The 24,994-nt window shown below is 41.1% G+C and overlaps 1 protein-coding gene across 1 annotated transcript in view; it reads left to right on the top strand.

Moving 5' to 3' along the window:
* PRTG (protogenin) overlaps positions 1-24,994 on the top strand; it is a 116,413-nt gene that overhangs the window by 55,398 nt on the left and 36,021 nt on the right. Inside the window, exons 7-11 of the mRNA XM_063445703.1 lie at positions 522-681; positions 1,988-2,235; positions 7,835-7,999; positions 9,731-10,036; positions 10,995-11,183. Of these exons, the coding sequence (XP_063301773.1) occupies positions 522-681; positions 1,988-2,235; positions 7,835-7,999; positions 9,731-10,036; positions 10,995-11,183 (1,068 nt within the window). The remainder of the gene's footprint in view (positions 1-521; positions 682-1,987; positions 2,236-7,834; positions 8,000-9,730; positions 10,037-10,994; positions 11,184-24,994) is intronic.

The raw sequence follows: 24,994 nt of genomic DNA, 5'->3' as shown, positions 1-24,994 counted from the left end.
AAGCCTGACATTTGTTTGATCTAGTAAGATGTCTGTTCATCTTCAACCATCTTCTGAATGAGAAGATCTTTGTAGAAGTTGCGTCTCCTTTGCAGACCCTGAAGGAAATGACTGCCTTCCTTCGAAGCTGCGTAGTTACTGCTATTGGAAAATCTTACTGAGGTTAAGGAATTCCTGTTTTCTCCGGTATAAAGGCTCATTCTACACAGACAATGGCCACAGAGACAACTAAGGCAAAGGCTTAACCTGAGACAGTTTGTCGCGAATTAAACTGGTTGTCCATTATATACCTTTTGTCACCTTTGCTTGTGTATTCTGAATGTGTATTCTTCTATCGGTTTTGGAAAAGATTTGTTCAGTATCTTTTGTAAATAATATTCTTTTGTAAGTTGACGTCAAATTGGTCCTCCATGTATTTTATTGCTGAAGTGTTAACCTGTAGTTCATGCTGCTAGCTATAAGGAAAATATAATCATATTTAGCATAATGTTCTAAGCTTACTATTCTTTGTATTCCTGCAGCTCCACCATCTTTTATTGAGAGGCCAGAGAGTTTGACTCGTCCACGTGCAGGAACTGCTCGATTTGTATGTCATACAGAGGGGATTCCAACTCCAAAAATCTCCTGGCTTAAAAATGGCAAGAAAATCCATTCGAATGGTAGAATAAAATTGTATAACAGGTAAGAATAACATTTTCTTGCATAACGTCCATGTATAGCTACTTGATATAGTGATGCTTTATGTGGATCGTTGTGGAGAGTGCGTGCGAGATGAGCATGCTTTGTAGTTGGCACTCCAAAATACTTCTTTAGGCTTGTAGTGAGCTTCAAGTGAAACAGTCCGTAGAGTATGTCTCGGCTTGCATGACCACAAAAAATATCATTGTTGTCTTAAAGACCAAAAACAAAACAAAATAAACGTCATCTTCCTTGTATGTGACTGTGTCATTGGGTGCATGCAATTTCTCACATACTGCTGCATTCAGTGAGCTATTACAAAGAATGGACGTTGGAAATGTGTCATGCCGCCGTGTGCACAAATCCCTGGAGGTGTTTTAAAAGTGTCCTTTTTTGTCCCATTTGATGCATGGGTGCAGGTAACACACTAATGTCCTCCTTGTCCACTGCATTAGCTTCTGGGTGGTACATTATTCTTTTGATTCCATTGTAAACCTTTATAAAATATTTTCAGGTCATTGTGTAAGTACATGAAAGTGGAAGCCATGCAAAGTAATCTTTTTAAGCTAAGCAATATGCAGCACGTATGGGTTTATCCACTAATTAATAATTTGTAGCAGATTAATGTAGTCTGAATATCCGAGTTGCTATTGGATAAACCCCAGAATAACACTGGAGTCTTCAGTCTCCAACCTATTACTATTTACTAAACAATGATCTGTATTTTAAAGATCTGTGTTATGCAGATTATTTCCTCAGAATCTATTCTGAGCCTTCTATGTAACGTCATGGAATGTTACTAAAGGGCTAGAGTTGTTTTAAAGAGGATTAACCCCTTAAGGGCCAACATTAATCCATGTCATTATCACAATCTGAACCCTGCTAATGGTCAATGACTCAAAGATGTGTCGTGAAAGATGAGGGTCTCAAAAGACCACATTGTCATGGCAACATAAACCATCATTAATCCTTAACAGGATTAATCTTTAATATATATATTTTTTAAATACTTAAAATCTCATACCATTCAATCATTATCTTTAATAAGATCGCTCCTTAAATTATTTTAAACACTTTATAGCTCATACGGTTCCGTTTCCTGTAGAAGGGTTCGTTAAAGAGGTAAATGCTTTCACTGATATAAAATGTAGTTCTGCAGTAGCACTCTGGCACTCTAAGGGTTAAAAAACGTCTTGTATTGTATCTGTTAGGTTTGCTGCATTTGCCAAATGTGATAGTCATACAATGATATCTTTAACAATATATTTAAAGAAATCGTTTTCATCTTCTCTCTATTTTTCCTTTGTAGTAAATTGGTGATTAACCAAATCATCCCTGAAGACGACGCAGTGTATCAATGCATGGCTGAGAGTAGTCAGGGCAGTGTTTTATCCAGAGCACGACTGACTGTAATTATGCCTGAAGACAGACCCAGTGCTCCACGTCATCTCCGGGCTGAGATAATGTCCAGCTCAGCCATTATTCTGTCCTGGGAGAGGCCTCTCTATAACTCCGAGAAAGTCATTGCTTATTCTGTGCATTACACAAAAGCGGAAGGTAAGAATTATGGAAACTGCAGCGTGTTTTTTATTTAAAAAAAAAAAAAAAAAAAGACAATAGATGTCAAAAAAGCTGGTACAAGGATAAGAAAATTTAAAATTTCCTCCAACCGCACAAGAAGCCATAAGAAAATAAACTACCGTATTTATCGGCGTATAACACGCACCTTTTCTCCCTGAAAATAGGGGGGAAATCATGGGTGCGTGTTATACGCCGATATCCCACATTTACTTACCTGTCTTGAAGCGTGGGCCGGCTTCACAGCGCGCAACGCGGTACTGGAACTTAAATTTCAGGTTCCGGTTTCCGGCGGGACTGAAAGGAAGTGTGCACACTATTGTGTGCACACTTCCTTTCAGTCCCGCCGGAAACCGGAACCTGAAATTTAAGTTCCAGTACCGCGGTGCACGCTGTGAAGCCGGCCCACGCTTCAAGACAGGTAAGTAAATATGGGACTAGAGGGAAAGTTCACTAGGGGACACTATGGGAGGGGGGGGACACACTATGGGGGGTGGAGAATACTAAGGGGGGGAGGGACACTATGGGAGGGGGTGGAGAATACTATGGGAGGGGGGGAAGAATACTATGGAAGAAGGGGGGACACTATGGGATGAGGGGGGGAACACTATGGGAGGGGGGGGAGAATACTATGGGAGGGGGGGGAGAATACTATGGGAGGGGGACTATGGGAGGGGGAATACTATGGGGGGGGGGACACTATGGGATGAGGGGGGGAATACTATGGGAGGGGTGGAAATTTCCTGGAATTTCCTTCTGAAAAGGAGGTGCATGTTATACGCCGGGGCGTGTTATACGGTATTTAAAAAAAAAAAAATTTAATTCTATTTGCTCCTGAGGTATATTCACTAAAAACTGGGTTGTGGAGAAATTACAGGTGACTTGCTCTTGAACTGCTTTATTAGGCTGTAAGCTCGTTTGAGCAAGGCCCTCTTCAACCTATTGTTCCTGTAAGTTTTTGTAATTGTCTCATTTAATATTAAATCTCCCCCATTTGATAATTTTTTTTTTTTTTTTCTTTATTTTTGTAGTGCTTTGCAGGGTATATACATTAACAGAGACATTGCGCTGGGCATCATAAAAGATTATCTAATAGCATACATAATATGTCAGGTTCACAGCACTTGTTTTCTTTTTTAAAACATTTGCATTTAACAGTAGAGTATTCGTGGGATTGTACTGCACATTTTTGTAAGTAAACAGGATGATGCCTGAGGATGCTTAAATGGGAATAGTAGTCTAAAGTCATGCAAGTTATTAGGCACGATAGGTATAACGTAGATAACATGTAAGGAACATTAACTTTGCTTGGGCGCCATGGATTTTACTCACATGGATGCTAAATAATGTAAAACATAACAAATACATGCTTTATACGGTTAGATAAGATGCAGGACGGAATAAAATATAATAAAATAAAATAACCACTGGGTTGCACCCCCACAGTAAATCGGGCAGAGAGAGAAACTAGGCTAGCAGAGTTATTGCTTATGGTGGAGCAGCAAGTCAATATATCCCAAGCCCTTAATATAAAGCTTGACCCCAAGGGACCTGCATGAGGCTGTTTAACCGACGCCTATCTGTGGCAGGCTGTCGACTTTGGAAGGCATGAGTCCACTGGTGTCTTGGTGGGGCCCGGTATCATATTGCGGTTTGGTGGCTGGGTATGGGCCGCAGCGTCGGAGCTTGGCTCTCTCCGGCTTCTGTGCACCAGGTAGAGTCTTCCCTGTTTGCGTCGGGAGCTTTCGTCTCCTGTTTTCTGGGTTGCTCGCCCGAGGTATCTTCGGGTTGTGAGGGTACTGTAGGCTGCGGATGCGGTTGGTGGGCTTCCCCTTTTTGCAAGTGTTTGACCTAGACTCGCGTCGGCCCTCCAAGGTGGGAGCTGGGATCCCTGGATCTGCAGGCAGGACGGTATCCTGGGTACGTTGACGGATGCGTTCCCAGAAGGCTTGGCACACCATATCGAATCTGTTCTCGAAATTTGCTCTCCAGGCTTGGATCTCAGGGCTCTCCGAGTGGGTTGTGCATTCAGGCTCGGCGGCCATCTTAGGCGCGCCATGCGGCGGTCGATGCATCGGGAGATGCCCCTCTTGTAGGTAAGGCTTCCCCAGTGGGGACCGGGATATCCCCCGCCGGTCCAGAGGGGGGGGGTAGCGGGTCGGCAGGAGGTTTGTCGTGTGGAGCGGGCCCCATGTCGGGAGATCGGCCGCCTCCCCCAGGCATCAGGTCACCACACATGCTAGGCCTCGCAGCCATATGCTTCAGTTTATTTGCTGTTGGCACAGATTTCCAAGTGTCGTTTTGTTCCCACTCTTTACCGGCCAGTCCTCCGTGGTTGGTTTGCTGTAACCAGCGTGGGGTTTTGTAGTTTTAGGGTTCTCTGTGCTGGATCGTGCTGGAGCTAAAGGACAGCACGTCTGTCCATCTTGGCTGCTAGGCTCCGCCCCCCATTTGATAATATTTTAAAGCGCTATGGAATATGCTGGCAATATAAAAATACCAGTAGTAATAATAATAGAAGAGATGAATGGCACACATGATTGCAAACTGCTCACCAGGTGCCAATCAGTCCAGAGCTCCACATCACACAGAGGAGCACCGAAAGGACCAGGTACTCAATAGAAGGGAGTAAACAGAGCATTTGAATCCATTTCAACTAGTTGGTATCATTGGTTGGTTTTGATTAATGTTCTCCATTTACTCACATGGTTTTGAAGTGCCTGCTAACATCAATATTGCACTTTAAATATAGCCCACTTACAATTCTTTTAAGCCAAGTTATAGATTTTTTTAGACTAATCTGTTTCAACCTACATTTTACGAGTCAGTTGTCAAATCGTTACCAAAGGATCCCTAAGTAACGTGCTTTCAACTCACTCTACAAGATCATTTTCAGTATAGATACATTTTCTGATAGGATCTTTTTTAAGCCACTGGTTTGATGTTGATGCTATATAAATAATTGTTATTTTGAAAGCCAATTGTGAAAGTCTTAAACTGTCTCTGTCACCTCTAACGCACCTTTCTCTTATTGTTTGCTCTTCTCTTTCTTTTTCAAAATCAGTTTTTGTTTAGTTTTTTTGTTTTTTTTGCTCTATTTCCCTTTAAAATATAAGACAAAGTAGGGGTTACATTGTCTTATGTATTTTTCCTACACTTGGCAATCTTGAAAAAGGGAAGAGCTTAATGCAAGAGTTACCCTTTACAGACTTAACATAGGAAAGTTTGGCTTAAGCTCTACCTTTTTGTCACATTTGTGAAACGTAGGAAAACTACATAAGATAAAGTAGTCCCTGCCTTTTCTAATGTTTTAAAGAGAAATAGATCAGAAAGGAAAAACAGAGCAGATTCTGTAAGAGGAAGAGAAAAATAAACCATAAGATAGAGGTATGTTTGAGGTATCAGAGCCACTTTAATTGGAAGCTGCCACTTGTATCCTCATCTGCCGAAAAATTAAAGGACCACTATAGTGCCAGGAAAACATACTCGCTTTCCTGGCACTATAGTGCCCTGAGGGTGCCCCCACCCTCAGGGACCCCCTCCTGCCGGGCTTTGGGGAGAGTAAAGGGTTAAAACTTTATTTCAGCACCGGGCGGGGAGCTCTCCTCCTCCTCTCCGCCTCCGATCCTCCCTTTCGGCTGAATGCGCATGCGCGGCAAGAGCTGCGCGCGCATTCAGCCGGTCTCATAGGAAAGCATTTACAATGCTTTCCTATGGACGCTTGCGTGCTCTCACTGTGATTTTCACATTGAGAATCACGCAAGCGCCTCTAGCGGCTGTCAGTGAGACAGCCACTAGAGGATTTGGAGGCTGGATTACCCTATTATAAACATAGCAGTTTCTCAGAAACTGCTATGTTTATAAGAAAAAAAAAGGGTTGATCCTAGAGGGACCTGGCACCCAGACCACCTCATTAAGCTGAAGTGGTCTGGGTGCCTAGAGTGGTCCTTTAAGTTAAGTATACTCTGTATTTTATGGTTTAATTTACTAGTGGTGAAGACTTGTTTAGGTTATATATGATAATAGGAAGCATACTTTAAGATATCCTTGCCTTTTTTGCATTCATGAGACTTCTTGTCAACTAAGACATGTTTTTTGTAGTTGACAATTTATACTATCTATAATAGCAAGACCTGAGCTTAAGAGTTTGCTAGGCATTTGACATAGGAATACTTAAACCTAAACAAATAAAATCTCTAAAAACGGTAGGCTACCAAAAAAACATATTGTAACTGTTTTTTTGGAAAACACATACTTCAAGTGCTGCATCATCATCTTATTTAGGGGACAGGCTTAGATATGAATGGTTAGTGTTTACATGGTTAAACAAACCAACAGGTGTTCTTTACAAGGCCTGATCGTGCATTTAAAATATCGGGTTATGGTCCTACGCTCTAACTGTATAGATCTTACGAGGGTGCATGAGTGTATTAATGCCTTGTTAGCAAATTGGGAAAACTTACAAAGGGATTTTGTTTTAGGCCAGTCTCACTCTCCATTATGACAATTTTATCGGGCCTCAGCAAAAGGCGCTGCGGCCCATTCACTCCAAGAACAAGGCCTTTTAATTTGAGCTTAAGGATCTTGTTTAGAAGGTCAGAAATCGTGCCACAACATTCCTAATTAACAAACCATCAACGGCTCTGTTGTGAAATGTCCGTAATCTTGCCTAATTAAAATGCTTTTGAGTTCATTCAGATATGTGGGAAAGCTTAATAGTTGAATTTGCTTACGGTTTTGTTTATTAATTTAATGGTAAAGGGAGTGGGTAAGTTTTGATTAAGTTGACATGCATTTTGATGTGAGATTGTCTCGAACCACAACAGCTTTCAACAAGCCTATTCCGCTTACCAGTTCCTATGTATAGGAATTAAAAGACAACAAAGGCAATCATTGCTGAACACCCCTGTGCATATTTTAATATGAATTGCTGAAATTTTTCCTAAGCTCATTAAGACACAAGACATTTATAAAGAGCACTCTCTTTCAAAGTTCCTTCCTCCGTTTTACTCTTTGTCATAATAGACTTCAACAACATAATCAGTTCTTTATACAATAGATCTTTTTTTGTTTTTTCCCCCCTAAATGGGCTTACAGACATTAGGCTACTCAATAGTATGCCTTACAAAATAAGATTGTTCCTCCCCCCCCCCGAATCCCCCAACGTTTAATCACTTAGGCTTACGGCTAAGGAATTATAGATAATTAAATGGAAAATGCCAATAGCCATTTGTTAAATGGCGGTAAGCACAATGTTTTTTGACACAGTTACTGAACACATTTTGATTGCTGCATTAAATAGGGCCTATTTTTTGTTTTAAATACAAATTAATGTGGCAAAACACCGGAGCAAACAAAAAAGAATCTTGTTTATGTTTTGGGGGTGTAAACTTGTGTTGTACCAATCACAACAACTTACGCGCTTGTTAAACATTGTATCCCAACACATCTGCTTACACTTTTTTGTAAGAGGTAGTGTATTTTATTAAGAGATGATCTCAGCTGAGTCTTTGAAGATATGACAACTAGAGGAATACTTTGTTAATATATTAACTTCTCAATTTGTTGTGTTCCATAGGTTTAAACAATGAAGAATACCAAGTGGTTATTGGAAATGATACCAGTCATTACATCATTGATGACTTAGAGCCTGCGAGCAACTATACATTTTATATAGTTGCATATATGCCAATGGGTGCAAGTCAAATGTCTGATCATGTAACTCAGAAGACACTTGAAGATGGTAAGAGAATGTCTGTCTTCAGTCATTAACAAATGTATTTATCTCACCATGAAGCCCTATAACTTAACTTTTTTTTTTTTATATTTTTTTTTTTGCTTAAATGAGAAATTTCAAAATTTGACTTGCAAACGTTTTACAAAAAGTGGTTCCTAACCCTCCCCCTATGTGGTATATGGGCTGGATGATCAGAAATGATTGGAAGCTAGGGGATCATTGAAGTACTGGGAGATGCCTAGTCCTAATACCTTATATTGTTGGAGACAGATGATGCCCAAGCTTCTTTAAAAAAACAAACAGAAAAAAAACTTAAATACAATAGTAGACAAAACATTAAGTACAAGCTTATCATCTACTTCTAAGGGTACCTTATAGTTTACAGACTCTGGCACAACTAGGGGACATCAAATAGGTGGAAGGGGACCTTTCCCATGGTCCTTCTTCTCTCCTCAGCAGTTTCGACGCTGGCCACTGCAGCTCTGCCCCCTTTTGCAGCGCATGTGTGCCGTCGCCATACCGCTGATGTCAAGGCTCGCAAAAATGTTTAGATTTGATTGTTTTGGGGGTGTGACTTTAAAATGAAAGTGTTATACTCTAAAAAGGTGGTTAAGGCTTAGGTCATTTAGTAAAGGAGGAGACTATATTTAAAAGAAGAAAAACTACCACAACAAGACGACATAGTCTTAAATTAGAGGGACAAAGGTTTAAAAATAATATCAGGAAATATTACTTTACTGAGAGGGTAGTGGATGCATGGAATAGACCCTCACAGTAAAGGAGTTTAAGCATGTGTGGGATAGGCATATGGCTATTTTAACTATAAGATAATGCCAGGGACTAATGAAATTATTTAGAAAATTGGGCAGACTAGATGGGCCGAATGGTTCTTATCTGCCGTCACATTCTATGTTTCTATGTTTCTATTGCACTGTTGTGGTTTTAGTTTTGGTATCCAAAAGCACATTTTATTCTCTCTGTGTATTTCTGGTTTATTGATCTCGGCTATACTTCCCATTCTCCTTTATATAATCCTTGACTAGGCTATTGCACCTCGCTTCCCTGATTTCTGTTTTCTCTGACTCTGGCTTGTCCCTGACCATTCTGTCTCTCTAACCTAAAGCCCGGCCACTCTAAGGTCCGGTATATGTTGATTCCTGATTGTCTATTACACACTGCTTGTTGGGTATCTCTGTATTTCTGACACTACTCTATAATGAAGGATTAAACGTTATCTGGTCCTCTGTAGTGCTAGGAGTTTGGAACTGCCCAGCCTTGTTTCTCTTGATTGACAGGTTTTCTAGCAATTCTGCTGGCTCAGTGTGTAGGTAAGCAACGAGTATCTTGGGAACAAAGGCATGTTAAACCACTACCATTTTATTCAATTGCCAACTTGAGTAAGGGATGGCTGAGTGTCTCACTAAATGCTGTTCACCAACCTATACAGTACCAGGATTACCCATTACATAATGGAATACATGTTGTACACTGTTTTAACATGTTTTTATTGTATACATGTTTTCCTATTATCTGTATGGCTTCAGTTTTCATTTTCTAAAGTTTTATTTTCATATTAAGCTACTTTTCATATAGTTAAACTAATTTTAACGGAGCAGTTAGAAAATTGAAAGGGTTTGTTATTAATAAATTACAGATTTATTGATATCCTTATAACTTAGTATAATAATATATATTTTAAATGGTTTATTTATTGTAGCTTGTTTTTTTGTTTTTCAGTTCCATTGAGAGCCCCTGAGATAAGTTTAATAAGCCAAAGTCCCACTGACGTGCTTATTTCTTGGCTTCCCATCCCACCTAAATTCCGCAGGGGCAAAATTATCCTATATAGGCTTTCTTTCCGAATGAGCACGGAAAGTTCCGTCCAGGTTTTGGAACTTCCTGGTACAATGCATGAGTATTTCTTGGAAGGTCTGAAGTCAGATAGCCTTTACCTGGTTTGCATTGCTGCAGCTACCAATGTGGGCTGGGGAGAATCATCCGTCTGGACATCTCACAGGACACCGAAAGCTACAAGCATAAGAGGTAAGGGCTTTCTCAATATTAAGGATGCTAGAATTTAAACATCATATCCCATCGTACAGCACTGCAGAATAGTTTGGCTCTTCATAAATAATAATGATATTATGACCCCTATGGTAAGTTGTCACATCCTGCAGCTGTAGTAGACATATATTGTAGCCAATGAAGTTCATTTACAAATAAGTAAAAATGCACTCATGTCTGAATGTCCAGCACTACTCCTTCTGCAGTAATGCCTACTAAGACATGGAGGTGTCTGTGATTCCTTGAATAGTCTCTAAAATAAACAATCCATGCCCTAACTTTTTAATAGTTAATGTTCGGATTTACCAGCTCTTTGGCCACATTGACCTCTGTAGGGTGTTAATGGGTGTTTCGTCTCATTGAAGTGGTCTGGGTGCAGCGTCCCTGTCCTCTTAGTCCTGCAGTTTTAAAGAAACTGCATATTTACTTTGCAGGACTAAGATTACCTCCAGTGACTGTTGATCAGATAGCCACTAGAGGCGCTTCCTGGATTCTAATGGAATTTGACTCCGTTAAATGACGCTCTGCAGGAGAACATCCAGCGTTGGTAAAAACCCAATAGGAAAGCAATGAGGCAATGCTTTTAAATGTGGAGGGCCTTATGCACTCACCGCACATGTACTTTAGTTCCCCCCCACAGATGATGGCTGAGAGGGGGGGACCAGAGAACACCATAGTGTTAGGAAGTGTTAGGAATACAGATTTGTATTAATAACACTATAAAATCCCTATAAGAGATTTATTGTCCCAAGATTAGTTTGCTTTATTATTGGATATCATTTAGAAGTTGTATTTTTCAGGAAGCGTGCCTTAGAAGAGGTATGAATTATGAAAATTGTTAGATGATTTGCATAATATGCCTATTATATTCCTTTAGAACTCTATTGCGACATGCATCCTAAAAACAGATATATTTTAATAAAATATTACTCCACAGCACCAAGGTCCCCTGAGCTGCGCTTGGATCCCCTGAATTGTACAACTATAGCAGTGAGGTGGCAACAAGATCCCGAAGACACAGCCACCATCCAGGGATATAAACTATATTACAAGGAGGAGGGACAGCAGGAGAGTGGACCTATTTTTCTAGATGTAAAAGACTTTGATTACAACATTGGGGGGTTAGGTAAGTGCTTTTATACTCTAACCGTTAAAGCTGCATCAATATAATTTGATAAACTTGTGTTAAATTCAGCAAAATTCCTTTGTGCGTAAGGTTTCACATGGTATAGATCATATACGTCTGGAACAAAAAAACAAAACCACTTTTATTGATTCTCCTGATAAATCTATAATGTTATCTAAAAATGTCATTTAAATCATATTGGCTTCAGCTCGCTATCATGTTTCCCTAAGGGATCTAGTTCTCAATAAATGAGAATCTGTAGAAAATCCCATACAAGTGTCTCATAAAATCAAACAACACTCCACTATAAACTGTGAAACAAAACATAATGTAAAGGAAAAAAATCTTAAAACTGTTACACATTGCTGTCTCCACAGCCATGGAGGTGAATTAATTTTGAATATGGGGGAGGAGTGGGGGCATCCACACATCATCCAACTTTCAATATTAACTGTGACAAACGCCGCTTTCCACAGACGTTTGCCACGGACTCCTGGAGGAGTGTGGAAGCTGGCCTCCTGCCCATCGACTATGGGCCATTTCAGTGACTGTAAAGACCCATATTTTATTCCCCCTGGTTTGACACTTTCCATTCGTGCGCATAGAACCTGATATAGATCGTCGTGGTGACATCACTTCTGGTCTAATATTGATAAAATCTGTGACGTAAGTAACCTCGTCACTTTTGGGGGGGGGGCTGTTTGCCAGCCTCCTACCCTGTGATTATGGCCCCTGTGTTAAATCCTGGTTAAAACCACCATGTGTGCCATGTGTACCTCTGGACAACCACGAGGTGGCAGCCATCTTGTTCGCATGAACGCAGGCAGCGGTGTTTGGGCATGAATCTCATGGAACTAAAATCGGATACAGAAACTCCCGAACACCGCTGGACTTCCATCATCGCCTTCGTTCGATTCTATTCAACTTAGAAGGGCACTGTTTGGTGATATAATTCGTCTGGATGAAGGGAACAAGCTCCAAGGTAAGACTATTGACTCTGTTCGGTAGTTTGAAAACGAACAAACTACCGAACAGAGTCAATAGACCGACTGCAAGCCCTGATTCTATGGAACGGGAACCATGCCTGCGGTCGGTCAAATAAGAGACTTACATAGAATTCTTGAACCCCTGAACTGATCTGAGTGACTTTTCCATATGTTGGTCAAGGCAATCAGGGGATGTAACATTTCTGGGGATTTTATGTGTTTTGGTTTTTTTTTTGAGAAATATGTGTTTTTTTCTGCCTGGAGATAATTGAGTTAATACAGTATCTGACTCAATTATCTCCCAGTAAGAGGGGAGGGATTGTGTGCTGTGTGTGGGAGTGTCGTGCTTTGTAACCCTATTGTTATTGGTCTGTAAAGTTGCAAATGAGTCTACCATCAGGTCCATATGGGCGTACCCCTTGCATGGGGATTGTCATATAAGGCAAAGTGTGGCTCCCATTAAAGAGAGAAGTCTTGGCTCATGTTTGGGGGGTTGGAGAACTATATTCAAACTCTGGGGATTTCTATAATCACAATAATCTCTACCCACTGGAAGTTGGATCCTGGTCTTGGGTCCAGGGTGGGGCAGGACAGCGAGACCCCAACCAAGCTGTAATGCTGGAAGTGGGGACTACAATGCTGATGGTGTCTGGTGCGGTGCTTGTGGTACTCTGTAAGCACTAGGAGGCAGCGAATGGCGGAGGCGCCTAGTCGGGGTGCCAGGAGGCCCGCCACATTAACCTTTTCCTGCTGCAAATGGAGGGGTGAAAAGGGTGAGTGGCATTTTTCATCCACCACTGATTAGTAAGTATTACATGGGGTTTTACTGACCAAGTGTGGTGTCAAAAAGTTTAGAAGCAGCTTCTTGAATGCCTTCTAGTTGAGTAGGAGTCCTGAGGACTTTTTATGGTCGCTGCTTATGATACTGCTTGGCTTCACCATCAGCCATTAAGAGGATTCTGGGGATTGGTTCAAAATGGTGAGTTCATATTTTATCCATTCTTGGCAATTAGATCATAGTACCAGAATGGGCTTCAGGCAGCCATCTTGAATTTTTTTTAAAGTTCGATATTAGTAAATAGATCTCAGTCATAGCTACACAAAACAAACAGCTTGGTGAGATTTATAAAATATAAATAGGTTTTTGTAAAATAAAAAATCATATTTATCATCCAGTGAGCAGCTATAAAAGAAATACATATATTTCCAATTCTTCTGAAGGATTTTTAATGGCTCCTGACTGTTTTGATTCCGGTGTCACCAGTGGTCAAGTATTGAGCACATCTTCATTAGGCAATATCTGATTATTTTCACTTCAGCTAAATGAATTCATTCTTCAGCAGTGATTCGCCTGCCTTGTGCAGTAAGCTTTAAGAGTGCAATTAATTGGATGCCAGTGCTTCAGATTTCTGATACAGTCAGAGGTTAGCATCCTCTATGCTGTAACTGTGCAAGTTCCAGCAGGATTACTTGTGGGTATTTTACCGCCTTAGCCTATCCAAATTAATCAGCACTGTGGCTTTAATGAGAATAACAGCGCATATATATCTCCTATACAATGACAGTAGCTAGTGGACAATAACTGTGCTTCCTTAAAACTTTTAAATACATTAGGCTTGAAACCTAGAAAATAACATTGGACATAAGCCATACTGAAACAATAAATTGTGAGAAAGGGATTTGGATTTTTTTTCCAGTTGATCGTATTAACTGCATTTTTTATCTTTTACTTTTTATGTTTTTCTATCCTCTCGTCCTATTTCTCCTGAGGATGAATAAATCTATACTGGAAAATTAAACTAATATCAAATTATAGTGACAATCCTTACCACTAAATATGTATACATGTCACAACCTACACAGTGCACCCTACTTGGCCTCATCTTTAAATTGTTTCATTTTGTGTGCAGTATACGGTAAGTGTATTTATTAGATTGCCTCAATCAGTGGCCACACTGACAGAATCTAGAAGGTGTGATGTGAATTCCCCTATGTGATATTAACAGAAGGCAGCATTAAAGGCTCAGGAAGTTAGGTTGTTCATGCTTCCATTTGAATTTGAATGTGTCAGTGTTTTAATGGGTTCCTTTGTGGCTGGGACTTTGAAGACCACTTGTCCGGATTTCATTAAATGCTTTAGAGGAAAATGAATTATGTTGCCATTTTAGTGGAGATCAAGAAAGCTTTTGTAGTTGCAGAATTTATGCAAACCACTCTGTGCCAGGTGGCAAACTAGGTACAGAGGTCGCGCGGTACAACTGGGAGGGAGAGAAGGAGGTAGACAAGAGACCTGCCACTGTTAGTGACCGGGGAATAAAAAGAAAAAAAGTCTGTAATAATTGAAAATGAGTGAGACACTGAAAATCACTCATTAAAAAATACATTGTATTTCAAGTGGTACTCCAGTAGGATTGAGTCCTGGGGATTAAGCTGCTTTCAATCAGACCGTAAAATGGTGATCTCCCAAATGCGTTTGTGGGTCTTTTCACAAATTTTCACATGTATGTCTTTAAACGGACATGTTTCACTTCAGAAGGGTGGCATGAACCATTTTCTAACATGCTTTTATGAAACGATGCATGTTACAAACCCCTGAGATATAAAGTGATGTGAGGACTTAAAGGCGCACTCGAGTGATACTTTTTCTTTTTTTTTTCTTTAATGAATGAATGAAGCAATATTTGTTATGCTTCATTTCTATATTTTGCCATGTTTTATGTAGCATTTATGGAGATAACTATGGCGTCTCTCTTTTAAATGGCACAACCAACTAGCCTGCTCTTTTAATTTAAATAAGAGGATGTGGTAAAAGCGTAGGACAGGGGTGCCCAAAAGGCAGATGCCCAAATGTTGTAGAACTACAACTCCCATGATGCTTTGCATGCCTTTAGAATGACAGGGCATCATGGAAGTTGTAGTTTTAAAACATCTAGGGATCTACCTTTTGGGCACACCTAGCGTAGGAGGTCTCTATGATCCGTGAAAATACAACATGTTTAAGCTACTTCCTCTTTGCACATCTAAATGAGTCAAAGCTCCTGCCACATAAAGTTATACTGCAGTAACGTGACTCATTGCTATGTATAGGATTTCACGGTCAGAATATTTAGCTCTGTGTGTCTCCATTGAAGTCTGTCGCCTTCTCTCCCTGCCGTACTCACAGCAGCAAGCAGTCTGGGAAGGTCTATTAGTGTCACTGATTTGGCCAGAGCACCCTAGCTTGGCACGGATTTTTCATTATTTACCACTTGATTCCCAGGTTTTGCGAGCACACATGGAGTGTCACTGCTCCACCCCTCTGCATTTATCAAAAATACAAATGTATAAAAAAAAAAAAATACTACTACTAATAATAAAAAACTCCGCACTTGATACAGATTATCGTGCAAAGAAATCTTTTTTCTTTTTACCATTAATTAAAGGGACTCTATAGTCACCATATAAAAGCAAGAAAGACAGGTCCCCCAGCCTTCCTTCTTGCTTTTATATGAACTTTCATTAATTAAAAAAAAAAAATCGGTGTTTTTATATTAAAAACTTACCTCCGTTCCAGCGCCGAGCTCCCCGCTAGGCCGCGCCCCCTTTTTCGTCAAAATGACGAAATCGCGGGGCCCAATGGGACGGCTTCGCGCTGGACCAATCGCGTTCTTCATAGAGCGGCATTGAATGCCGCCCTATGAAGAACCTGAGCGCTTTACCGCGCATGTGCGCGGAATGCGCGTTCGCGAGCTGAGCTGTCTGACTGACAGCTCAGCTCGCTTTCTAAAATTATCAATAAGGGGGGGGACCTACTGTCCCCCCCGGCCCCCACCCCTGTGCGGCGGGTGGGGGCCCTAAAATGATCAATGAGGGGGGGACCTACTGCCCCCCCCGGCCCCCACCCCTGAGCGGCGGGTGGGGGCCCTAAAATTATCAATAAGGGGGGGGACCTACTGTCCCCCCCCGGCCCCCACCCCTGTGCGGCGGGTGGGGGCCCTAAAATTATCAATGAGGGGGGGGGACCTACTGCCCCCCCCGGCCCCCACCCCTGAGCGGCGGGTGGGGGCCCTAAAATTATCAATAAGGGGGGGACCTACTGTCCCCCCCCGGCCCCCACCCCTGTGCGGCGGGTGGGGGCCCTAAAATTATCAATGAGGGGGGGGACCTACTGTCCCCCCCCCCGGCCCCCACCCCTGAGCGGCGGGTGGGGGCCCTACAATTATCAATAAGGGGGGGGACCTACTGTCCCCCCCCGGCCCCCACCCCTGTGCGGCGGGTGGGGGCCCTAAAATTATCAATGAGGGGGGGGACCTACTGTCCCCCCCCCGGCCCCCACCCCTGAGCGGCGGGTGGGGGCCCTACAATTATCAATAAGGGGGGGACCTACTGTCCCCCCCCGGCCCCCACCCCTGTGCGGCGGTTGGGGGCCCTAAAATTATCAATAAGGGGGGGACCTACTGTCCCCCCCCCGGCCCCCACCCCTGTGCGGCGGGTGGGGGCCCTAAAATTATCAATAAGGGGGGGACCTATTGTCCCCCCCCGGCCCCCACCCCTGAGCGGTGGGTGGGGGCCCTAAAATGATCAATAAGGGGGGGACCTACTGTCCCCCCCGGCCCCCACCCCTGAGCGGTGGGTGGGGGCCCTAAATACAAAGGGGGGGGGGACCCTAGTTAACCCTCCCCCCCCCCAAAAAAAAATATCTCCCTACCTACCCCCCTCACCCTAAAAATAATGAGGGGGGACCATTAACTAAAAACCTGTAAAAAAGAAAAAATGAGATAAAATCAACTTACCATTCGATGTTTTCTTTCTTCTAAAATCTTCTTTCTTCAGCCCCAAAAAAGGCCAAATAAAAATCCATAATAACCGACGCAATTAAAAAAAAAAAAAACGAGCGCAAAAAAAAATAATCCATCTTCACCCATGGAGGGCTCCGCGCAGACTGAGCTCCGCAGGGTGGGGAAGGCTTATAAAGCCTTGCCCCGCCCTGCAATTAGGCTAAGAACACTCTGATTGGTGGGTTTGAGCCAATCAGAGTGCTCTTTGTCATTTTACAAGCGTGGGAAAGTTTTTTGGAATTTTCCCACGCTTGTAAAATGACACAGAGCACTGTGATTGGATGGATTTCAAGCCATCCAATCACAGTGCTCTGTGTCATTTTACAAGCGTGGGAAAGTTCTTTGGAATTTTCCCACGCTTGTAAAATGACACAGAGCACTGTGATTGGATGGATTTCAAGCCATCCAATCACAGTGCTCTGTTTCATTTTACAAGCGTGGGAAAGTTCTTTGGAATTTTCCCACGCTTGTAAAATGACACAGAGCACTGTGATTGGATGGATTTCAAGCCATCCAATCACAGTGCTCTGTGTCATTTTACAAGCGTGGGAAAGTTCTTTGGAATTTTCCCACGCTTGTAAAATGACACAGAGCACTGTGATTGGATGGATTTCAAGCCATCCAATCACAGTGCTCTGTGTCATTTTACAAGCGTGGGAAAGTTCTTTGGAATTTTCCCACGCTTGTAAAATGACACAGAGCACTGTGATTGGATGGAGCACTGTGATTTATAAGCCTTGCCCACCCTGCAGAGCTCAGTCTGCGCGGAGCCCTCCATGGGTGAAGATGGATTATTTTTTTTGCGCTCGGTTTTTTTTTTTTTTTTTTTTTTTTTTAATTGCGTCGGTTATTATGGATTTTTATTTGGCCTTTTTTGGGCTGAAGAAAGAAGATTTTAGAAGAAAGAAAACATCGAATGGTAAGTTTTTTTTTATCTCTTTTTATTTTTTTATTTTTTTACAGGTTTTTAGTTAATGTTCCCCCCCTCATTATTTTTAGGGTGAGGGGGGTAGGTAGGGAGATAATTTTTTTGGGGGGGGGGGAGGGTTAACTAGGGTCCCCCCCCCCTTTGTATTTAGGGCCCCCACCCACCGCTCAGGGGTGGGGGCCGGGGGGGACAGTAGGTCCCCCCCTTATTGATCATTTTAGGGCCCCCACCCACCGCTCAGGGGTGGGGGCCGGGGGGGGACAATAGGTCCCCCCCTTATTGATAATTTTAGGGCCCCCACCCGCCGCACAGGGGTGGGGGCCGGGGGGGGACAGTAGGTCCCCCCCTTATTGATAATTTTAGGGCCCCCACCCGCCGCACAGGGGTGGGGGCCGGGGGGGGACAGTAGGTCCCCCCCCTTATTGATAATTTTAGGGCCCCCACCCGCCGCACAGGGGTGGGGGCCGGGGGGGGACAGTAGGTCCCCCCCCTTATTGATAATTTTAGGGCCCCCACCCGCCGCACAGGGGTGGGGGCCGGGGGGGACAGTAGGCCCCCCCCCTTATCGATAATTTTAGGGCCCCCACCCACCGCTCAGGGATGGGGGCCGGGGTGGGAAAAATAGGTCCCCCCCTTATTGATAATTTTAATTTTAGGGCCCCCACTCGCCGCACAGGGGTGGGGGCCGGGGGGGGGGGGGACAGTAGGTCCCCCTTATTGATAATTTCAGGGCCCCCACCCGCCGCACAGGGGTGGGGGCCGGGGGGGGACAGTAGGTCCCCCCCTTATTGATAATTTTAGGGCCCCCACCCGCCGCACAGGGGTGGGGGCCGGGGGGGGGACAGTAGGTCCCCCCCCTTATTGATGATTTTAGGGCCCCTACCCGCCGCACAGCGGTGGGGGCCGGGGGGGGGAAGGAGAGTAGGTCCCCCCCCCCCCCCCCTTCAACCACTATTGTGGACAGTCAGCTCCCTGTGGGTTCGGGCTTCAGCTGTCAGCTGAAGCCACGCCCGCAGCAGTGCTGACAGGCTATCAGCACACAAAGCGCGTTCACAGTGCTTTGTGTGCTGATAGCCCGTCTGATGCATTCACCCAGAATGCATCGGACGAGAGGCCTTTTTAGGGCCTCTGAACTCGGAAGTCCCTCTGGTGGCCGTCTGATTGACTGCAACAAGAGGTGTTCCAAGCTTCCAATGTAAACACTGCATTTTCTCAGAAAATACAGTGCTTACAAGAAAAAGGCTCCGGGTAGCTGTAGCACTCACCTGAACAACCTCATTAAGCTGAAGTTGTTCAGGTGACTATAGTGTCCCTTTAATGGTAATGATGTCCAGACACCTTGTTTTTATTTATTCTCTTTAAGCTGTGTCTGTAGCAGATTTGGAGATTTTTTTTCTTCAAATTAACTATTTCAACCAAAATTTTCAAATTCAGGTTTTCAAATGGGTACAGTTCTTTGTTTATTGTGCGCAGTTTACCTTTATGTTAACTTAAGAACATAATTTTGTTGATTTGGCATGCTGTAGATTGACGCCATTGTCTGTGTCACTAGTGTGAATAGTGTTGAACCCCTTTCCGTTGAAGGCATCTCCCCAGCTAGTTTAACAAAGGCCTAATCCTCTGGCATTGGACATTCAGTTGAAGTGTAACAGCATTGTTATCAAGATGTGTTTTGGATTGCTGCAGTTCAACTGCTCTATTACTGAGAGGCCTATGAAGACTCCGCAGTATCCCCTTAGGGCAGGAACAAATACTCAGCACATAGTTTAATGACATTTTTGTTAAAGATGGATAAAGTCTCCTGGGATTGAAGAGGCCAGGAGGTGAAAGGTGACAGAGAGGCAGACCCAAAGTGTAGTTTTTCTTCTTGGGCTGGAAGTGATCAGGATTAAGTCAACCTTTTGGCTGTTCTGCATGAACAGTACTCAGGAGTACATTCAAATGTCTAAAACCAGTTTTCTGAACCCCTGTTAACGCCTTATCACATGGTGTGCTATGCCTCCTCTGTAACTCACATTGTTGGCTATTTGTAGCCAATTTAGGACCCATTGTTGACAGTTTTCAATAGGATGGCATATTTTACAGTGTTCTAAGTATAGCAGTTTCTGTTTTGTTTTTCCCAGTAGAAATGTTGTTAAAGTGACACTATATTCCCCTAAACAACTTTTGTTTAACCCCTTAAGGACCGGACTGTTTTTGCGATGTTGTACATTTGCGACCAGGCATCTTTTTACACTTTTGTGGTGTTTGTGTTTAGCTGTAATTTTCCGCTCTCTCATTTACTGTTCCCCTACTAATTATATATATTTTTTAAGGTCAAAAAGGGCTTTCCATTATTTATACAATCTCATGTAATTTAATTTTTAAAAAATTAAAAAATATGATGGAAAATTAAAAAAATACATGTTTTTTGACTTTTACTTGAAAAATATTTTACTCATCTACAAAAGCAAATGAAAAAGAGTGCTAAATAGATTCAAAATGTTGTCCTGAGTTTAAAAATACCCAGTGTTTACATGCTTTTTGCTATTTTTTTGCATGTTATAGGGCTATAAGTACAAGTAGGATATTGCGGTTTCAAAACATACATTTTTAAAATGTATCAATAGTGACATTGTAACACTATTATCTGTCATAAATCTCTAAATAACACCCAACATGTACATATTTTTTTTAAAGTAGACAACCCAGGGTATTCAATATGGGGTATGTCCAGACTTTTTTAGTAGCCACTGACAGCGCAAATTCAAGTTTTTGTTTACGTTTTGTTTTGATCACAATGTGCACATTTGGCTCAGTCCTTAAGGGGTTAAAGTTTTAGAAATGTAAACATGCGGAAATATGCAAAAACACAAAGGAAGAAACAAAGAAGGTAAATGAAAAGCAACATCAAATATAGAAAATTCAAAAACTGTGCAGACAAAAATGGATAAATGTGTGGGTCCCATAGGCACATTAAAGGTTCACAGATCTTAAAAGCTAACTAGTAAGTGATTCATAATTTCCACTACTTAACTATCCACACAATAAACAAATAATTTGCCCACTCCGTTTTACTAGGATAGGGATAATGGCTAATAATTAATCAAGTTAATGTTTGATTATGATTCCAAGGTCATCAGATACATGATAATGTTAAGATACTACTTTAGAATCAAGACAACTGATCGCCAACTCTGGACTACATTGTTCTACATCACCGTGGGGGTTATTTAAATTTTAAATCAACATTGCTTAATTACAAAAATTCTCCAACTTGGATTTACATTCACCTCGGCTATTTTGGCCTAACATTTTAACCTCCCTTTCGAAACTGCCACACTTACCAATTTAATGAATAATCCTCAGATGTGCTTCTGGAAATGTTTTTATATGGAGCCACAGAGATGCCACATAAAATACTTTTTTTTTTTTTTTTTTAACTCTGATTACAGAAGTTAACTATATCGCACACAAAAACGGTTAAATCATGTGCAAGTTTTAATTACGGTATCCTGTGGATATGATTTACTAAATTGTGCGCATGCGGTATTGTAGCGTTTGCATGATTTTATATGGCACCTATGGGGATCCATAGTTTTAATCTATGTGTACTTTTAAAAAATAAAGCCACTTACAAAGAATTATAAATAAAACATCTCAGTACGGATGAATCATGGTTGCAAATGAACATAATTTACTGCTTACATCTGATTATTTATTGCTCTTTTTACACACACAAAAATAATAAATTAAAAGAGATGCATATATGAGCAGGTTTTATAGCTGGTAACGTCATCTGTATACATGTTTATATTCATTAAACGACTTGCAAATTTTACAGGGTTATTTATGCAATACTTGAAAGTATTTTTTTTTATTTTATGGCAAAGTAGTTGAACTTGAAGCATAGCTGACTTAGATAATTTTTCCAATTTGTCTATTTTGGCCTTAAATTTAAAATTCACTCCAAATTCTCTTTCAAATTTTCACTTTAGTGAATAATCCAGTTAGTACAGAATATCTTAGTCGGGTCTGGAGATTAGTTCCATTTTGGCTATTTTAGACTGAATTTTGCAAATCTATTGTCAGTATATGGTAACTTGAGGGTTCAACTTGGAAGCTCTAAAAAAATGCATGTGAAAAACTTGCAAAAAATCTACATTAAATTATTATTATATTTTTTTTTTTAAAGGGAAACTATAGTAACAAAAACAACTTTAGCTTAATGAAGTTTTGGTGTATAGATCATGCCCCTGATTTGGGAGTTAAATTAGTTTGTTAATGCAGCGCAAGGCACACCTCATTGCATGTGACTTACAAAGCCTTCCTAAACACTTCCTGTAAAGAGTCATCTAATGTTCGCACTTCCTTAATTGCATTCTGTTTAATTAAAAATATCTTACCTCCTACTCTGTAAATAGCTTGCTGGACCCTGCAGGAGACTCCTGTATGTAATTAAAGTTCAAATTACAGAGATAAAAACTTTTAAAGTAAGTTAAATTTGATTGAAAATGAAACCATATTGTTTTCATGCAGGTTGTGTCAGTCACAGCCATGGGAGGGTATGGCTAGGGCTACATAAACAGAAACAAAAGTGATTTAGCTCCTGAATGGCAGAGAATTGAGCATTGAGACTTCAGAGGCCTGATCTATACACAAAACTGCTTCATTAAGCTACATTTGTTTTGGTGACTATAGTGTCCCTTTAATGTCTCCCTCCCTCTAATCTAGAAAGAGACTATTGGATGCTTATTGGTTGCTGCCATTTTTTCAATTCAGTCCAGTACTGTTAGGGTTAAGCATGGATAGAGAAGAATACAGCAAATTGTAGGACAACATCTATATACATTAACATTAAATAATAACGGTTACCATCTGTTAACCAATAATGGATATTTATGATGAAGTTGCATCTGCACGTAAGACAGAATGTGGAAATGCAATAGTGCTTTGAAAAATTAATTATCTTGGAGTCTCAGCCCTGTGGTGCTTCAATGTAAAGAATATGGAATCGCTGCCTTAGAAATCTTCTTTTAAGTACTTTATTTCCGGGGACAGATAGAACACTAACAAGACATTGCAATAATGAATAGTTTCACAACCATCTCAAACTATTACTCACTGTTGTGCCATAGCATTAATCCTATATCACATTCTCCATAAGAGAGTGGGATCTTGTAGAAGAGGTGAAAAAATTATTGTCAATAAATAACAATAAAATCCGCCCCCCGTGTTTGAAGGAGAAATATCCTATACAAGTTGCTTTGTTATACGTAGCTCTGTAGTCAAGAATTGCATCCATTTTATTTGTACATTTTGGGTCTCCACGCTGTGTGGATGGCAATATAACATCCTGACAAGCAAGTGCCCTAAAAGCAAAAAAAGTAGACAATAGTGTAGAAAACAATAAAAACGATAAAATTGTAGTGTAGTGCTTAAAAAGCAGTACAACATTTCAATATATGTGCAAAATATTGCTTTTTAAGGTGTCAGAACACCTGTGCAGAACCAATTTACAATACACTCTTAAAGTGCTCGTGCAACAAATGTATTAATTTGTGTGTGTAAAAAAAACCTGATAAATATATTCACAAACGTGTTCAAAGCACTTAGAAAATGTTATAAAGTGCTTAGTGTGCTTAACAAATGTAGTTTTTGTGCAAAATTCTAAACACATCAAATCAAATATGCCAGCCGTGATTAAAGTGATTATTAGAGATTTTACATTATCTTTGGAGCGCCTTCTATACACACCTTCACTTGCACTAGTGAAATAATCATAAAATGGAACAACACAGTATTCAGATCTAATATCCCTAGCTCCGATATACGGTAGTAGGTCTGTGTAGGCGCCACTCCCTTTAAATTGGGACCCAAAAGGCCTACTATATCAGAAATAGGGACATTGGCTCTGAATACTGTGGTGTTGAGATTTTCTAAGCTATTGTCTTTTTGCTTTTAGGGCACCTAGACCGACATAATATTACCATTTTCTATTTTTAGGAGTGATATGTTTTTACGGTTTTTTTTTTTGGGGGGGGGGGGGGTTTGCAACGGAGTAAAATAAGGAATTGTGATTGGTGATGGCATAAGACTTATAACAGATCTTAACAAATTTGTAGAGTATTTTTCTCATTGACATGCAATTAAATGCTGTATATCACTAATACCCGAAGCTTTGCCCTTACACTGGTTTCCTGTTTGTGTGTCTGTGGCCCTTGAAGTCTGGATGGGGACTGTCCTGCTGTTAGATAAAAGAATTTCTGTGGCTGCTACAGAGAAAATGGCCTAACATAGCCAGACACAATGAGTTGCAGGACCATGATTTATAGGTGGGCAGCTGGAATTCTAAAGCTAAGAGTCACTGACCCATAGCTAATGGTAGTAGATTTCAGCTTTAGAAATCTTAAGCCCTAAGGCCTGTCAACCTCTAAAATATCTTAGAATTAGGAATTGTCCTGCAAAAAGAGATCTCAAATGTATCTGTGAAATCTTCAAAATTCCAAATGTGTATCTTAATAAAGCCCAATTTACTAAAAGCATGGCTGTTATGATGGATTGGTAAAATGTAGGGGAAACTCAAGTCTCACATTATCTTACAGCGTATGTTGTTTTTCTAACTATATATATATATATATATATATATATATATATATATATATATATATATATATATAAACTAGTGGGTAAACCTACAGCAGTTTTGTCAACAGCATTGCAATTGTGTACATGTGATGGATACCCCCCAGGCTTTTAGAGTTTAACGATTAACTTCATAGATACCTGGTATTGTATTTAATCTCAACCCCCTTCTGCCTTTAACAAAAAAATGACTTTTTTTGTCCCTGCTAGTTGCAGGAGAGTAAGCAATCATGTGAAAGTAAACAGTCTTCCTTTCCTAGAGCTAAAACATATAATTGCATGTATTGAATAAATCCGGACTCTTTATTATTCTTATTATTGGTATTTATATAGTGCCAACTTATTTCACGGCGCTTTACAATATTATAAAGGGGGAAATTTAAGAGTAAATGAGACAATTCCAAATTGTTACAGGAACAATAGATTGATGAGGACCCTGATCAAAGAGCTTACAAT

Source organism: Pelobates fuscus, chromosome 3, assembly GCF_036172605.1.
Source record: "Pelobates fuscus isolate aPelFus1 chromosome 3, aPelFus1.pri, whole genome shotgun sequence".
NCBI lineage: Eukaryota > Metazoa > Chordata > Amphibia > Anura > Pelobatidae > Pelobates > Pelobates fuscus.
This window is presented reverse-complemented; position numbering and strand designations above follow the sequence as displayed.